We start from the raw sequence: 16,933 nt of genomic DNA, 5'->3' as shown, positions 1-16,933 counted from the left end.
TCCTACTTTGGTGAGTGACATCTGGGGTCTTAAAAGCTTGCAAGGAGCCATCTAAGATGCATCAATTGGTCCCAACCACCTGGAGTAAAGGAGAATGAAGAACACCAAAGACACAAGGGGACCACATAAACCAGAGACTTCATCAGCCTGAGACCAGAAGAACTAGATGGTGCCCAGCTACCACCAATGACCCCCCTAACAGGGAACACAACAGAGAGTGTTGATAGAGCAGGAGAAATGTGGGGTGCAGAACTCAAATTCTAGTAAAAAGACCAGACTTAATGGTCTGACTGAGACTGGAAGAACCCCAGAAAGCATGGCCCATGGATTTTCTTATCAGCCCAGAACTAAAACAATTTCCGAGGCCAACTCTTCAAAGATTGGACTGGACTGTGGGACATAAAATGATACTCGTGAAGAATGTGCTTCTTAGCTCAAGTAGATGCATGAGACCAAATGGGCAGCTTCTGTCCAGAGGTGAGATGAGAAGGCAGAGAGGGTTAGGAGCTGGTTGAATGGACTTGGGGAATCAGGGGTGGAAAGGAGGAGTATGCTGTCACAGTACAGGGAGAGCAACTAAGGTGACATAACAATGTATGTATAAATTTTTGTATAAGAGACTAACTTGAAATGTAAACTTTCACTTAAACTACAACAATAAACAAAAAAAGAATATCCACAGCCAAAAAAAAAAAAAATTCCTCCAGATTCTACTCATTATCCAATTCCAAAACCATTTCCACATTTTAGGTATTTGTTAGAGTAGCGTCTCACTTCTTCATACCAAATTCTGTCTTAGTCACTTAGTGCTGCTGTAACATAAATACCACAGAAGACTGTAAGCCAGTTATTTTATAGACTCACCCTGGGTTTGTGTGGTGTTTCCTCATGATTAAATTCAGGCTACGTGCTTTTGGCAGGAGTATCACAGAAGTGATGCTGTGTCCTTCTCAGTGCATCGTATCAAGAGGCACAAATTGTTGATCTGACTTATTGGTGATGTTAACTTTGATTACTTGGTTAAGGTGCTGTCTGCCAGGTACTTCTACTGTAAAGTTGCTATTTTTCACTTTGTAATTAATAAGTATCTTATGAGGAGATAGTTTGAGACTATGCAAATATCCTGTTCCTCATCAAACTCTCCTCCACTAGTTTTAACATTCATGATGATTCCTGCCTGAGATAGATAGATAGATAGATAGATAGATAGATAGATAGATAGATAGATAGATACAATAATTTTATTTTGTTGTTGTTACTCAGAATATACACAGCAGAACATAATACTGATTCAACAGTTTCTACGTGTACAATTCAGTGCTATTGATTACATTCTTCGAGTTGTGCAAACATTCTCACCCTCCTTTTCCTAATTGCTCCTCCCCCATTAACGTAAAATTACTGCTCCTAAGTTTCCTATTTAATCTTACAAGTTGCTATTGTCAATTTGATCCTGTATAGCTAGATTTTAAAAGAGCACAACGCTCAGGTCCTTCCTGAGATATTACTATGGTGGTTGTAAAAGGGGGCATTGCCAACTCTTGACTCAGTCAAGTAAGTCTGCTTGGCCTGTGTGCGTCTATGCCAAGTTGTAGTAACCACCCTCTCTGTCTCTCTGTGGCCTACAGCCAGTCCCACCGAACCAAGGTCCTCACCATCCCCACCCCCTAGCCCCATGGAGCCCGAGAAGAGCTCCCAGGAGCCCTTGAGCCTGTCACTGGAGAGCAGCAAGGAGAACCAGCAGCCAGAGAGCCGTTCTGGCTCCTCACTGGGTGGGAAGATGTACTTGGGCAGCCAGGCCGCCGGCGGCATCCAGGAGATTGTGGCCATGTCCCCCGAGCTGGACACGTACTCCATCACCAAGAGAGTCAAGGAGGTCCTCACAGACAACAACCTAGGTACGGAGTGGCGGGAACCAGGGATGCTGGCTCCTGCCCTGCTGGCTCCTACTCACCTTGAGAAAAGTGCCCAAGGGGAGATCTCAGGGCACTGGAGTCCAGCCTAGAGGCACTGGTCAGTCCTCAGGCATCTGGGACCCTCTATGAGGCATCTGAATCTGACCTGGGTCCCTGGGGTGGCAAAGAACAGGGAGGTGGATGCAGGTCTGATATGACCTGGAATCTTCTGCTCACAGCTTTCAAAACTTCCTTCCAGGAGGATATAGAGAATCCCAGTGACTGTGGGTTTCCATCTCAACCCCTAATCGATGCTGAAATCCTTGCCCTCTGGGGGCACACAGGAGAAATCTGCTTTAGGTCTATTTCCCTTTTTAGATCACAAACTCCTCTGAGATTTACATGCAGGCTAGGCTCCCCTCCCAAAGAGATGCATGTGAACCCCAGTTTCTTCGTTAGAATTCTTGTTATAAAAATAAGACATATTCATTGTTTAAAAGTACCAAACAGTACAGAAAAAAAAAAAGTTTAAAAGTGAGCAAATATTAAATCCATTCCCAGTCTGCCAATTATACCGTACAGTTTTTAAGTATCTTTGACACTTTCTGAATACATACAATAAGATATGTTCACTCAATTCTTTTTTCCTGTATAAATGAAAGTGCACACATACTCTACTACAACTTGCTTTTTAAAAATTAGCAATCTTGTGTGGACATCCTTCCATAGTAGGATGATTCACCTTCATTCTTTTCCCTGTTGTTCCAGGACATGGATGCACCATAGCTTTTTGCCCAACTGATGGGCATTTTGGTTGCTTCCAGTTTCCTGCTACCTGTAACAGTGTATTTGCGTCTAACTTTGTGCCCTTGGGCAAGTACAACTGTAGGATAAATTCCACGCAGTGGAATTACTGGATCAAAGGAGACACACATGTAAATTTTGATAGAATCTGTCAAATTACCCTCTAACAAGGTGAGACAAATTCACGCACATGAAGTTTTGCAGACAATTTCCAGGATACCCTAGGAGTGAAGAACCTCTTAAGTTGAAACTGCATTTTGGGTGGTAGCTGTCTAGCCTGCCCCCTAAACCTCCTCTTTTGCAGAAAGGTCCCCTTCAGATTCACCCTGGATGTGAGTTCCCCTGTGTCTCTGGCCCTCCCTCTGAGTTAGTGGAAACAGCCCGGGCTTCTCTCCTGCATCTCTGACCTGTTCCTTGCTCTCCTGGGGGCGGGTTTCTCCACCCAGCCTGGGGTAAAGGCTGCCCTCCTCCCCTGTCCCCAGGGCAGCGGCTGTTTGGAGAGAGCATCCTGGGCCTGACACAGGGCTCCGTGTCTGACCTGCTGTCCCGGCCCAAACCCTGGCACAAGCTGAGCCTGAAGGGTCGAGAGCCCTTCGTCCGCATGCAGCTGTGGCTCAATGACCCCCATAACGTGGAGAAGCTGAGGGACATGAAGAAGCTGGAGAAGAAAGGTGAGACTTGGGCAGGGGGTGGGCAGCACTGGGCACTCTGTATCTGGCCTCAGATTTTCCCACTAGAACCAGTAAACCCAGGGCCCCAGTGGTCTGGGCCCAGCCTGATACTGGACCACAAGAAACAAAGTAATTGAAAACAATGAAAATATTTATAAATCCCCCATGAACGTCCTAATAGCCCCATCTTTCTCAGGATCCTTTCACATGCCCACAGCTATTCCAAAGTCGTTTGCCGATCCCACCTCCATAGTCCCCAGAACATTTTCTTTCTGAACCCTCTCTTCTCTGCTTTAACTGTCTATTATATAGATCACCCCTTTATCCACTACCCAGATTCTACACAATGAAGCCCAGAACTGACCCAGCCAACAAGAATCCTCCTCTTTTGTGGGGATGGGCAAGGGGATTGCAGATTCTTAGTTGTCTAATGTTATCTAATGTTGTCTAATGAGCTGGTATTAAGCACCTGCTTTGTGCCCAACCTTATGTTGGGCATAGGGGATTCCTGGATCTAAAAAACCTCAGGTCCGGTTGGAAGATCAGCTGTGAGTGATTGCAAAGTTGTCACCCAGGGCACAGTGTGAAGCTGTAACAGGGCAGTTCATGGTGACGGCCAGGATCAAGCCAGGCTGTGAGGGGCAGCAAGGAGCAGGGCCAGGGCTGAGGCTTTGTCATCAGACAGCTCTGCAATTGAGAACTTGGCCTGCCACTTCCTGGCTTTGTGACCTTGGGCAAGTTACTTCCCCTCTCTGTACCTCGGTCTCCTTCATCTGAAAATAAAATCAATGGCATCTACCTGAGAGCATGGCTGTGAGGATTAAATGAGATGCTAGGACTTTATTTCTTCCATTCCCGGGTACCCTTTATTTCACATTTTAGTGATTTGGGGTCAAGATGTATCATACGGTTAATGGATTCATTTAAATGAGTGTGTTCCCACCTCCCCCGAAGGCTATTCTGGAATTCAGTGGCACTTCTGACAATCCGAGGATACCATAATAGCACCCATTTTTGAGTGCCTCCCTGTGTGGGGGACGCCCTGCTAAGCCCTTTACATGTGCTCACATTCATGTTCTAATCGGCAGACTTCAGAGGCAGGCCAGGCACTTTGGGCTGATGTGGGCAGGGTGCACCTCTCAGCAGAGGGGTCGGGAAGATGTGGAGAGAGACCAAGGAGGGAAAAAAGGTAGAAGGATCAAGACGATGGGAATGGGCTCTAAGTTCAGCCGTAGATTTGGAGTTCTGAGAGGGGCGAGGTGATGAGTGGTTCAGCCCCTCTGACCACACCTCCCTCCCCGGGGCTCCTGCCACCCCTGGGGAACCGTTGGGGGTAGCACTGGGCCTCTGGTCAGAGGGCCCCTCTCAGGCCGCCCTCTCTCCTTCCCCTGCTCCAGCCTACCTGAAGCGCAGGTACGGCCTCATCAGCACCGGCTCGGACAGTGAGTCTCCGGCCACCTGCTCCGAGTGCCCCAGCCCCTGCCTGCAGCCCCAGGAGCTGAGCCTCCTGCAGATCAAGAAGCCCCGCGTGGTGCTGGCACCGGAGGAGAAGGAGGCACTGAAGCAGGCCTACCAGCTCGAGCCCTACCCCTCCCAGCAGACCATCGAGCTCCTCTCCTTCCAGCTCAATCTAAAGACCAACACCGTCATCAACTGGTTCCACAACTACAGGTGGGGGTCCTGGGGGAGGCTGCAGGCTGGGAGGGAGGACAGGGATCTCGGCTGGGCCCCCTTCCCCATCCCATGGCCTGGAGGGGTTCCAGCACGGCCTCAGGGAGGTGAGGAGGCCATATTGCACGTGCCTTTAGTTTCAGAACATAGGCAAACTGGCGGTGAAGCTCAACACCAATTTTCAGCTGCGGGACCCTGGGCAAGTTCTTCACCTCCCCGAGCCTCAGGCTTCTCACCTATAAAATGGGAACAGTAATGTCATGGCATTGTTCTGAGGATTTTATATTTGTATAAAATACCTGGTGCATAGTAAGTGGTAGGTGTTGAAGATGTTATTATTATTTCACCCAACTTGCTCTGTATCTGCACAGGGAGCAGTATTTGGGGCACAGGCCTGAGGAGCCGTAACTACCCACAGAGCCTCTGGGAGGACCCTGATATGGGGCTCTTAGCCTCACCATGCCCCTACTCTGGAGGCCAAAGAAAACTCCTCTGGGGCCCCCTTCAGGCTCCATCCTCCTTGGGGAGCGAGTGATTCCTACTACTGTGGCTGCCTCTCCCCTGAGACCTTCTACTCTCTAGTCACTAGTCTGGGGGGTCGCTGGCCTGCAGGGGACTGGGCTTCCTGGGAGCTTAGTCCAGGGCTGGGTCAGGCATTGGCTGGGTCAGGCAGTGCCTGAGGGGATGCAGAGTGGTTTCCCAGGGCGGCTGAGGAGGTGCCTGTGGAGAAAGCTTGAAGGGGGGATTTCAGGAGCCATAACTGAGGCACAAGAATCCTGGGGGCGCAGTGGTTAAGTGCTTAGCTGCTAACCGAAAGGGTCAGCAGTTTGAACCCACCAGCTGCTCTATGGGGGAAAGCTGTGGCAGTCAGCTTCCATAAAGATTACAGCCTTGGAAACCCTGTGGGGCAGTTCTGTTCTGTCCTATAGGGTCACTATGAGTCGAAATCGACTTGACAGCAATGGGTTTGGTTTTACGGGTCTGAGGCACACCTCCCTCTACTCAAGTTTCCTGAGCAGGAAATGTCCCCAGTGCCCATGTAGTACCAGAGGGGAAAGTCCATCCATCCGTTCAAGGGAGAGCACAGTTGCTTTGATCCCAAGGGAGAAGATGAAGAAGGAGATTTGGAAGGTTGGAGCACTTGGAGTCTCCCTCCCTTTGGCCTGAGCATTGGCATCACACACACCTGAGTACAAGTCCCACCTTGGCCGTGTGACCTTGGGCAATTCACTCTACCTCTCTGAGTCTCACCCTTATTTTACAGATGAGGAACCTAATACCAACCCTACAATGCTGAATGGAGGATCAAGTGAAATAACTTTGGGTGTAAACACATTGTAACATATTGTTATTATCTGGCTCAGACCAGAGCCTCCCAAAGAGCAAATGACACAGGCCCTTAGAGCCTTCCCGCCTCTGTCCTCCCTCCCTGGGAGACGTGGAAACGTCCTTTCCCCTCTGGTTCCCCACAGGAACTGAGCACTCCGTTATTATCCAGCATCTTCATTCAGCACATATTTACTGAGTACATACAGTGATGCAGGGTCTAGAGTTAGGGGGGCTCAAAGACATCATCTCTGTCCTTAAGGAGCTCACAAATTATGAACCAGATAATTTCACTACAACCTAATAAATACTGTAAAACAGAAAGGAGCAAGGGGCTGAGGGAACAGGGAGTTTCTGCCTGGGAAAGACTTTACAAAGGAGGTGGCATTTAAGCTCAGTTTTAAAAGATGCACAGGAGTTTGCACCAAGGAGCAGAGGGAATTCCACTTCTATAAGAAATTACTCTCAAAGAGATATAATTACAGAAGGACACATTCTTTTATTCAGTAAATGTTTACTAAACATCTACTCTGTGCCGGCCATTGTAGTAGGTGCTGGAAATACAGCAAACAGCAGGACAGACAAAATCCCTGCCCTTAGCAGCTCTAACAGACCAACAGGGAAGGTCCCCATTAAACAAGTACTAACATTAATATGTCATTACGAACTTCAGTGGGCCCTGAGAAGGTGATCAACAGCAGAAAAAAATACAGGGAAGCCCTGCTTCAGATTTGGGAGTCGGAGATTGAAAAAAAAAAACAAAAAGACTAATTTATTCTAAAGTGTGAATGACTGTTAGCCTTACATTTGGCCCTCCCATTGGTGTTTTAACAAAGGACCAATACCAGATCTACAGTTTGGAAGTTCCAATGGTAGAGCTTCAGTCATTGGGCCATCATGAAGCCCTCTCAAATCCCACCTCAGTGGAAACCACAAGAGCTCCCTCTGGAGGGGGCTGAAGGAGATGGCAGAGCTCCCCAGAAGGTGGAAAAGACCACCCTTGTGGAGGGACTGGGGGCTGAGAAGGGAGTAGACCAAATGACCCTCACAGTCCCTCCAGGCCTGGGATCCTGGGGTGGGGCCCCATCCCCTACTGATTAGGGAAGCAGGAGAGTATAAACTTCGTACCTCCACCACTTGCTGGCTCTGTGATTGTGGGCAATCCCTGTACCTCTCCAGGCCGCGTCTCCCTTATCAATGGGAATGAGACTAGTGTCCCCTTCACAAGATTATTGTAAAAGAATCCACAAAAGTACTCGGCCCAGTGTCTGCCACATGATAAGCACCCACTATTATGATGTTGATGATTATAATTTATAATTATTAGAATTATACATCAATAAAATAAAATTTACTATTAATATAATAAAAATGGGCAGAGAGCTATAGCTCTGAAGGTGCTGAAGGAACCCCTGTAACACAGTTGCCCATGTTGCTCTATGACCTGCGACAAGCCGTTTAACCTCACTGGCCCTCATTTGGTATTAGGAAAATAATTGATGGTCTTCCCTGCTCTGAAACATAATATATGAGTCTGAGTTTCCCTCTGACAGCAGGGAAGCCATTGGAGTCACGAGGGAATGGGTTCTGGACTGGAGTTGAGGATACCTGGGTTCTTGTCCCAGCTCTGTCACTGTGTGTTGTGGTGATCTGGGCAAGTTGCTCTCCATGCCTCAGTTTCCCCTTCTGGGCTGATGTTGAAGAATCCCTCCAGGAAAAGTGGCAGGGGCTTGTTGCCACAAAATAAATCTGGGTTTCACTTTGTGAAATGTTCTAGAATGGTGCTGTCCGGTAGAAATATGAATCATGTAATTTTAAAATTTTCCAGTAGCCACATAAAAAAAAATTTCAAAAAGAAACAGATGAAATTAACTATAGTAGTATATTTTATTTAGCCCAGTATGTCCAAAATATCATCATTTAAATATGTAATCAATATAAAAACATTATTAATGGCATCTTTTACTTTTTTTTTTATACTAAGCCTTCAAAATACAGTGTGTATTTTACCCTTACAACACATCTCAATTTGGTCTAGACACATTTCAAGTGCTCAAGAGCCACATGTGGCCAGTGGCTCCTGTACCGGACAGCGCAGGTTTAGATCATGAGCTTTGGAATCCAACAGTCTTGAGTTCAAGTCGCAGCTCTGCCACTTCCTGGCTGTGTGATTTTTGGCAAGTTACATAATATCTCTGAGCCTCGTTTCCTCTGTAAAGTGGGGATAATATTAGCACTCACCTTGTAGGGGAGTTGTTGAGAGGACTTAATAAGAAGATGCATGTAAAGAGGCTTAGCACATAGTGAGCCCCCAGGTGAGTGGGTGGGGGTCTAGATGCTGCATCAGGGGATTGAACCAGGGTTAGCTGGGTCCCCCTGTCCAGCCTCACCAGCGTCTCTGCCCCAGGTCACGAATGCGCCGGGAGATGCTGGTGGAGGGGACCCAGGACGAACCGGACCTCGACCCAAGCGGGGGCCCTGGTGTTCTGCCGCCAGGCCACTCCCACGCAGACCCCACCCCGCAGAGCCCCCACTCTGAGGCTGAGGACCAGAAGCCTACAGTGAAGGAACTGGAGTTTCGGGAGGGCTCTGAGGAGAGCGTCATGCCCCTGACCACCCAGGACAAGGCCCAGGTGAGGATCAAGCAGGAACAGACAGAGGAGGACGCCGAGGAAGAGGAGGGAGGCCGTGTCCAGAACTTACGGGAGCCTGAAGAGGGCCAGGGTCCCCCCAAAGAGGAGCATCCCGACCCTCCAGATAACGATGGACTCCCAAAAATGGCTCCGGGGCCCCTCCTTCCAGGCGGGACCACCCCAGGCTGCTCCTCGATACATCCGCCCCAGGAGAACAAGGGCAAGGAGCAGCTTCACCCAGACCCGATAAGTTTTAAGTCGGCCTCGGAGTCCTCACGTTGCAGCCTGGAGGTATCACTGAACTCACCCTCAGCCGCCTCCTCGCCAGGCCTCATGATATCTGTGTCGCCTATCCCCTCCTCCTCAGCCCCCATCTCTCCATCCCCCCCTGGAGCCCCCCCTGCCAAAGTGCCGAGTGCCAGCCCCACTGCTGACACAGCCGGGGCTTTGCACCCTAGTGCCAAGGTGAACCCCAACTTGCAGCGGCGGCACGAGAAGATGGCCAACCTGAACAGCATCATCTACCGGCTAGAGAGGGCTGCCAATCGGGAGGAGGCCCTGGAGTGGGAGTTCTGAAGGCAGGGACGAGGGGGCAAGGTGGGGGGATACCCTGGTGGTCACCTTCCCTCTCTTACTCACTGTCCTGGAGAGGATGGGGCGAGGGAGAGAGGAACTCAACCGTCAAAATGTGGACAGCAATGTTATTCTGTTTACGTTTTTTGTTGTAACCCTAGTTTTACAAAGTTGAGTGAGTGGGTGGGGCAGGTGCCACTGCCTCCTCTTTCCAGCACCCCCTGCCCCAAGGAACACCTGGAACTCTGCTCCTCTTCTCCACCCTGACCTCTGCAGGAGGCAGAAGCAAATGGCGCCACATTTTCACCTGAAAACTCCAAACTCTTTTAGAAAAATAAATATTTATAGACCTCTTTTAGATATTTTAATAAAGGATCCTTTGGAATTTATTCCCAGCCAATGCTGTTTTGATATTACAGAGAGTTATAAAATCAGGATGCTGTCACAACTGTTGCGAAGTATACACTGAAGTTGTGTTGTTTTTGCCACTAGATGAGATTAAAAGAAGACAATTATTCAAAGCCATCACAAGACGCTCTGAGACTGACCAAAATTTAGATAACCCTTGAACCATGGTTTTTTTCCACATCTTGTCTGTGAGAGACAGTGCATTGCTACTGCCCTTCCAGAAACCATGTGGAAAAGAGAAAGTCCAAAAGACTCTAAATAAAAACCTCGATGCCATTGAGGATGTGTTTCATTCTGGTGGTCTGTTTTGCAACCTTGATAACACAGAATGTCTCGTGCTGTTGTAAATGTTGTAGAGATGTGGGCTGTGGCCCCACCGTCCTATACGAGATGTAGCATGGTACAAAACAAACTGTTTACACTCCCTCGAGTTAGAAACCTGTAGGCCATGGAGGTCAGACACCATCCGTAGATAAGACGTGGTTCCAGACCCTTTGGAAAGCTGGGCATGGGGCAGGTGCTTGGAGGTTGGTGTTTGAGCCAGAGTGACCCCATTCCCCAACTCGAATCATGGCCATAGCCCAGGAAGTTTTCCCACTGGAATCAGTGTGGGCATTCCAGAGCAAAACTGTGGCCGTCATCTTCCCCTGCTTGTGTTTTAAGAAAGTAACAGCATCAGACATCCCACAGCACTGAAGCTTGGCAACCAGCACCAAAAAGCTAAATTTAGCCAAACTAGAGACCTGAACTCCCTTTCTCGCCATCTTACCTCACAAGTTGACCCTGGTGCTGTTCTGGAAGCCGTCTAAACTCAGAGTCCGAGCAGAACAAAGTGAGATGGCCGAGTTCATCACAATACATCCACCATCTCCCAGCCTCCAAGCCCATTTTCTGCTTTCCAAGGCATGCCAGTTTGGGCAGCAAAGGCTCGGCACCCCAATTCAGAGTTGAACACCCTTCCTCCAGAGTCTTCGTTACGGTTTCTAGAGGGAGAGTTTCCATTTTGGATGGAGTAGCTACCATATTGGTTGTTGAAGCTCTCGTTTTTCTTTCTTTCCTTCATCATACTGTCTGTGGGAAGGCTGAACTGGGTGACTCCCCAGCTGAATCCAGAATGACGATGAAGAAGTAGCCAAGATCAACACTAATCCAATGCCCAGGAGAGAGATGGCCCACAGGGGTCTCGAGGGAGATGGCCGATAGGGGTCTCAAGGATGCACAAGTGTTTGGAAACCAAGCTTACAAAACGCAGTAACCAGAAGGGAACAAATGAGGGCCATTCCAGAAATTGCAACTCTCATGCATCCAGCCCAGGCTGCAGATTTCACACTGATCAACAACAACACAAACCCTGCTGGAAAACCTCCTTTTCCATACTCCCAGGCTATGCATTGAAGAGTTTTCCACTGTATACATTTTTATCCAGATGAAGGTATTTTTATATTTTGACAATAGGAAACAGTGACCAATTTTCAGAGTACTCAAATCTGGAACAAATGAACCATCTCCTTTTAGCCACCACCACCCTGTCGCAATCAAGACAACCGTGGAGGAACACACCACTTTTTACTGTTGAAACCCACAGAACATTGAAATCCAGGCTTACATGCAGACTACGAGTCTTAGAGAACTCAGTTTGGCTTTAGTGTGACGGGATTTGATTAAGCACTTAGTAGATAGTCTTTTGAACACGGAAATCCTGTTGTACTTAAAGCTACCAGACCTGTGAACAACTTTGTCAGATTCACATCCTATAACGGGAGAAAAAAAAAACCCACAAAACCGTTTCTATGAGAGATTGATGAACTTTGTTTAAACTTAAAAAAAAAAAAAAGGAACAAGTTCTGTAAACAAGTCACTAAATACAGAATTGTATAATAAGGCCTAAGTGTCCTGCTTGCTTTTTTCTGGAGCTGGGGGGTAGCAAACTGGGGGAGGTGGGTAGATCGAGCCCTCATAAAATGGTATTTTGAATGGGTTTGCCAACATTAAGCTCTGGGGACATGTCACATAAAATCTTGATTAGCAGCTTCTCTTGAAAATGGTAAGATCTGGCCACACGGGGCCCACTTTCCAACGTGACGACAGCTAGCCGAGAAGCAGCTGCCCCCTTTAGATGAGGGGGCATGTGCTCCCGATTCGCCTCAGTCCTCACCTGTGCCACCTGCCCGGCCCCTGTGGCCATCTTAGTTTGCCTGTTCCGCTTTGGGCGCCAGCTGCAGCAAAGGGAGATGGAAGGATTGGAATCCATTCTTCTCGATGCAGTAGGATGGAAGCTGGTTAGACTCTGGGGCGTGGTACTAAGGAGCCAGGGTAGCGCCCTCCCCCCAAATCAGTGGCCACAGGCCAGCCCCCTAATACTAACCAGTTTACAAGCTGTGCCCACCTCAAAGGAGCTTGTGGATAGTTGATGCCCTCACCTCCTGATGGAAAAATGCCAGAAGGGCTACCTGGTGACCTGCACGGCATCACCCCTTTCCCAGCTGTGTGACTAGGCCTTGGTTTCCTCATCTGTAAAATGGGGGTATCACAGCAGCCAGCTCAAAGAGTCATTATGAGGAACAGGAATGCATGGCAAACATTCAGGACGGTGCATGGCACAAAATAAGAGCTCGATAAATAAGATTAGAAATGGGTCGGATTCTCTCAGCCGATGACGGTGAGTCTCTCTTCGTGTCTGGCTGCAGGAGGGGTTTTGTTCCTTGACCAGTGAGGTCAAGAGAGTCCCTAGACTGGCACTAAATATTGCTCACCCTGAACCAAGGCCACGAGGAGTCCCAAGACAGACTTTTCCCCTTTGTCTGGAAACTTCCCAATTGCCCGGTTTTTCCACAAGTCCTTGCCGTGGGACCTAAATGATCAACTGCCTCTGTCTCAGTTAGGATGACTAATCGTTCACAGCCCTGCAGGACAACCCCTGGGACCCTTGGCTCCCCATCCCAGGGAGGGGAGGGAGCGACGAGGAGGGCCCCAGGCGCCCACCAACCCTGGAGGCTCTGAGTTAGTGCATGGGTGACATTTCAGAGGTGACATTCCTGAAGGAGGCCCTGGTGGCACAGTGGTTAAGTGCTCAGCTGCTAACTGAAGGGTCAGCGGTTCAAACCCATCAGCCATTCCGCGGGGGAAAAGATGTGGCAATCTGCTTCCATAAAGATTTACAGCCTTGGAAATCCTGTTGGGCAGTTCTCTATCCTGTAGGGCCACTGTGAGTCAGAATCCACTCGACGGCAACAGGTTTTTTTAGCAGGCCTTTCCTGAGAGTTGGGGAGGAGAAGGATGGTAGTCAAGAGCCCGGGTTCTGGAGCCAGACCACCTGGTTTCAGTCCCAGCTCCACCTCGCACAGCTGTGTGACCTTACCTAACTGCTCTGTGCCTCGGTTTGCCCATCTGTAAAGTTGGGATGATAGCAATGACACCTTCTTTGTAAGGTGGATGTGAGGATTCAAATTAAATAAAGCCAAGCACTGGCCCTTACGACCCTCGCTTCACAGCTCTTGAGGGTCAGGAGCCAGAAACCCCGAGGATGTGGAGTCCGTAGGGGGTGGAGCAGAGGAGGAAGCCACAGCTGACACACAGAAGCCCCTGTGAATCTGAAGGAGCAGGTGCCCCCTGGGCTCCGGGGACTGAAGCTCCATCCTGGGTCATCTGGAGCAAAAAATGCAGCAAAAATGCAGAGATGGGGAATTTGGAGGAGGTGGAGCCCAAGTTAACAGCTCGGCTGCTAATCAAAAGGTTGGCAGTTCAAATCCACCAGCCGCTCCTTGGAAACCCTATGGGGCAGTTCTACTCTGTCCTGTGGGTCTCTCTGAGTCGGAATCGACTCGATGGTAATGGATTTTTTTGTTTTGTTTTGGAGGGGCAGAAAGAGATGAGCAGGCAGTAGAGGCTGGCCTTCCAGGAGGAGGTAGATGTCGATCAGGGAATAGAGGAGAGCAGAGAGCTGACTTTGAGGCAGTTTGATAACTGTTCATCTAGCTAATAAGTATTTACTGAGTACCTACTGTGTGCTTTTGTGAGAGAAATACAGGGACCATGAAAGCAGTAGTAGTGGGGACCAGGAAGGCTTCCTGGAGAAGGGGGCATCTCAGCTGAAATCTGAAGTATATCAGGAGTTAAGGAGAAGCAGAGGACAGGGGCAGAGGAACAGCAGGCAGGAGGTGAGACAGGAATAAGGAACGGGGGTGGGGGGGCATCCAAGGGAAGCTGGAATTTAAGCAGGGAAGGAAGGAGACGAGGGGCAGATCATGAAGTACCTTGGGGGCGTTCTAGAAAATATGCTTTTCTCCTAAGGGCACCAGGGAGCCATGGAGGGTGTGAGGCAGGGGGTTGATGTGGCCAGATGTGCACTTTTAGTAGGTTCTGGTGCCTGCTGTGGGGGAGAAGGTGGTCTAGGGGAGGGTGGCAGGGCCTCCCCCCACCACAAACCCGGAGCCCCTTCCCACATCTGCCCTCCTTTTTCTCCTAGTTTAGCTCCTCCTATTGGACCACCAGCCCCACCTTCTCAAGAATGAAAAGCCAGCCCTCACCTGCTCTTTAAGATGACTGGCCCATGACCACTGGGGCGGGATTATTCTAAAGCTTAGCTCTCCACTACCAAGGAACCAGGTATGCGTTGCTATGGAAACTGGACTGCCAGTGCCAGCCTCCCTGAATTAACTCTTTGCTGCTAAAGCTACCCTGCCAAGCCCAAGAGCGGTAGGGACTGGCAGGGAACACCACCCAGGGGGGCCAGCTGGGTGACCTTGACCAACGTGACTCCTTATCTCAGGGCTGAGTTTCCCCATCTGCACAGTGAGAGGGATAGAATAGTTGAGTTGCTTAATGGTCTGTGACCTTCACTGTCCCCCTAGGGTGTAGTTGTTAAAAGCACTGACTTTGAACTCCAACTAGTCTAGGTTTGAGTCTCCACTACCAGGTGATTATGTGATCCTTATCTGTAAAGTGGACATGATCATAATATTTAGCTGTATTAGTTGTCTATTACTGTGTAACAGATTACCCCCAAAGCTTAGTGGCTTCAAACAACAAAAAACTCTTAGTAGGAGCCTCTGCGTGGCTCAAATGGCTAAACACATGACTACTAGCCAAAAGACTGGTGGTTCAAACTCACCCAGAAGTACCTCAGAAGACAGGCCTGACGATCACCTTCCAAAAGGTCACAGCCTTGAAAACTCTATGGAGCAGTTCTACTCTGCACGCATAGGGTCACATAAGTTGGAATCGACTCAGCCGCAACTAACAACAACAACATCTGATTTGGAGTCAAGAATTTGGGAGTGGCTTATCTAAATGGTTCTGGCTCAGGGACTTCTCAGAAGGGTGTAGTGAATCTGTTAGCCAGTGCTGCGGTCATCCAAGATGGCTCACTCACATAGCTGGCAAGTCAAAGGTGGCTATTGGCTGGGGGCTTCAGCTCTTCTCCCAGTGGGCCTCTGTACTTGGCTGCTTGAGTATCCTCACAACATGGCAGTTGACTTCTGCCAGAACTAGCGATTCAAAAGAGACCAAGGCAGAAACTATAGTGTCTTTTATGGTCTAGATTTGGAAGTCATTGTATCACTTCCACAGTATTCTATTGATCACTCAGGTCCACCGTGATTCAGTGTGGTAGGGGACTGGACAAGGGTGTGGTTACCAGGAAGTAAGGATCACCAGGGGCCATCTTGGTGGCTGGCTACCTCACTACCTTTTAAATGTCCTTGAAAATTAAATGAGCATTTCTTAAGCTGTAGTCTTAATATCCCTTGCATCCTACTCTACTCAAAATGCAGTTTCCTGGGTCCTACCAACCTAAAAATCAAAACCAAACGTATCACCGTCAAGTCAATTCTAACTCATAGCAACCCTGTGTGACAGAGTAGAACTGCCCCATAGGGTTTCCAAGGCTGTAAATCTTCACAGAAGCAGACTGCTACATCTTTCTCCTCAGGAGTGGCTGGTGGGTTCAAACCACCGACCTTTCAGTTAGCAGTTGAGCGCTTAACCACTGCACCACCAGGGCCCCTTTACACCCCAACCTGTTGTTGTTAGGTGCCGTCAAGTTGGCTCTGACTCACAGCGACCCCATGTACAACAGAATGAAACACTGCCTGGTCCTGCACCATCCTCACAGTTGTTGCTACGTTTGAGCCTATTGTTACAGCCACTGTGTCAATCCATCTCGTTGAGGGTCTTCCTCTTTTTCGCTGACCCTCTGCTTTACCAAGTATGATGTCCTTCTCCAGGGACTAGTCTCTCCTGAAAACCTGTCCAAATTATGTGAAATAAAGTCTCGCCATCCTCGCTTCTAAGGAGCATTCTGGTTGTACTTCTTCCAAGGCAGGTTCATTCTTCTGGCCGTCCATGGGATATTCAATATTCTTCATCAACACCAATTCAAAGGCGTCAATTCTTCTTTGGTCTTCTTTATTCATTGTCCAGCTTTCGCATGCATATGAGGCAATTGAAAATACCATGGCTTGGGTCAGGTGCACCTTAGTCCTCAAAGTGACATCTTTGCTTTTTAACACTTTAAAGGGGTCTTTTGCCCAATGCAGTATGTCGTTTGATTTCTTGACTGCTGCTTCCATGGGCATTGATTGTGGATCCAACCTACTGGATTCCTGGAGCCAGGGTCCAGGAATTGGCATTTTTAAAAAGTGGCCCAGGTGACTCAGATGCAAACTTAAGTTTGAAAACCACTGACGTAGGTGTCAGTAAATGGAGGGCAATTCATTTAGTTCTTTTTGGCCCAACTGCGTGTGCCAGGCACGGGAAAGGATGCTGGCAAAACAGAAGCAGAGAGCTGAACAAATATTCATTGGGTATCTTGTCATAGTCAGGGACTGCTGGGTTGAGGGAAATTGCAACACAGAGATGTGCAAATGGTTTATTGGGAGGATCCAGGGGAATCTTGTGAAATCCAATGGCAGGAAGTTCATTCAGCCAGGCTTCAGGGAGCTGCATAGTCTGT

General features: G+C 48.8%; 1 protein-coding gene across 1 annotated transcript in view; it reads left to right on the top strand.

Annotated features, from left to right (window-relative positions):
- Positions 1-9,576, top strand: part of CUX2 (cut like homeobox 2) — a 163,068-nt gene extending 153,492 nt beyond the window's left edge. Inside the window, exons 20-23 of the mRNA XM_023733662.1 lie at positions 1,629-1,898; positions 3,182-3,370; positions 4,768-5,041; positions 8,775-9,576. Coding sequence (XP_023589430.1) covers positions 1,629-1,898; positions 3,182-3,370; positions 4,768-5,041; positions 8,775-9,576 — 1,535 coding nt within the window. The remainder of the gene's footprint in view (positions 1-1,628; positions 1,899-3,181; positions 3,371-4,767; positions 5,042-8,774) is intronic.
- The last annotated feature ends 7,357 nt before the right edge of the window (positions 9,577-16,933 follow it).

This window comes from Trichechus manatus, unplaced genomic scaffold, assembly GCF_000243295.1.
Source record: "Trichechus manatus latirostris isolate Lorelei unplaced genomic scaffold, TriManLat1.0 scaffold00061, whole genome shotgun sequence".
In the NCBI taxonomy this organism is placed as follows: domain Eukaryota; kingdom Metazoa; phylum Chordata; class Mammalia; order Sirenia; family Trichechidae; genus Trichechus; species Trichechus manatus.
This window is presented reverse-complemented; position numbering and strand designations above follow the sequence as displayed.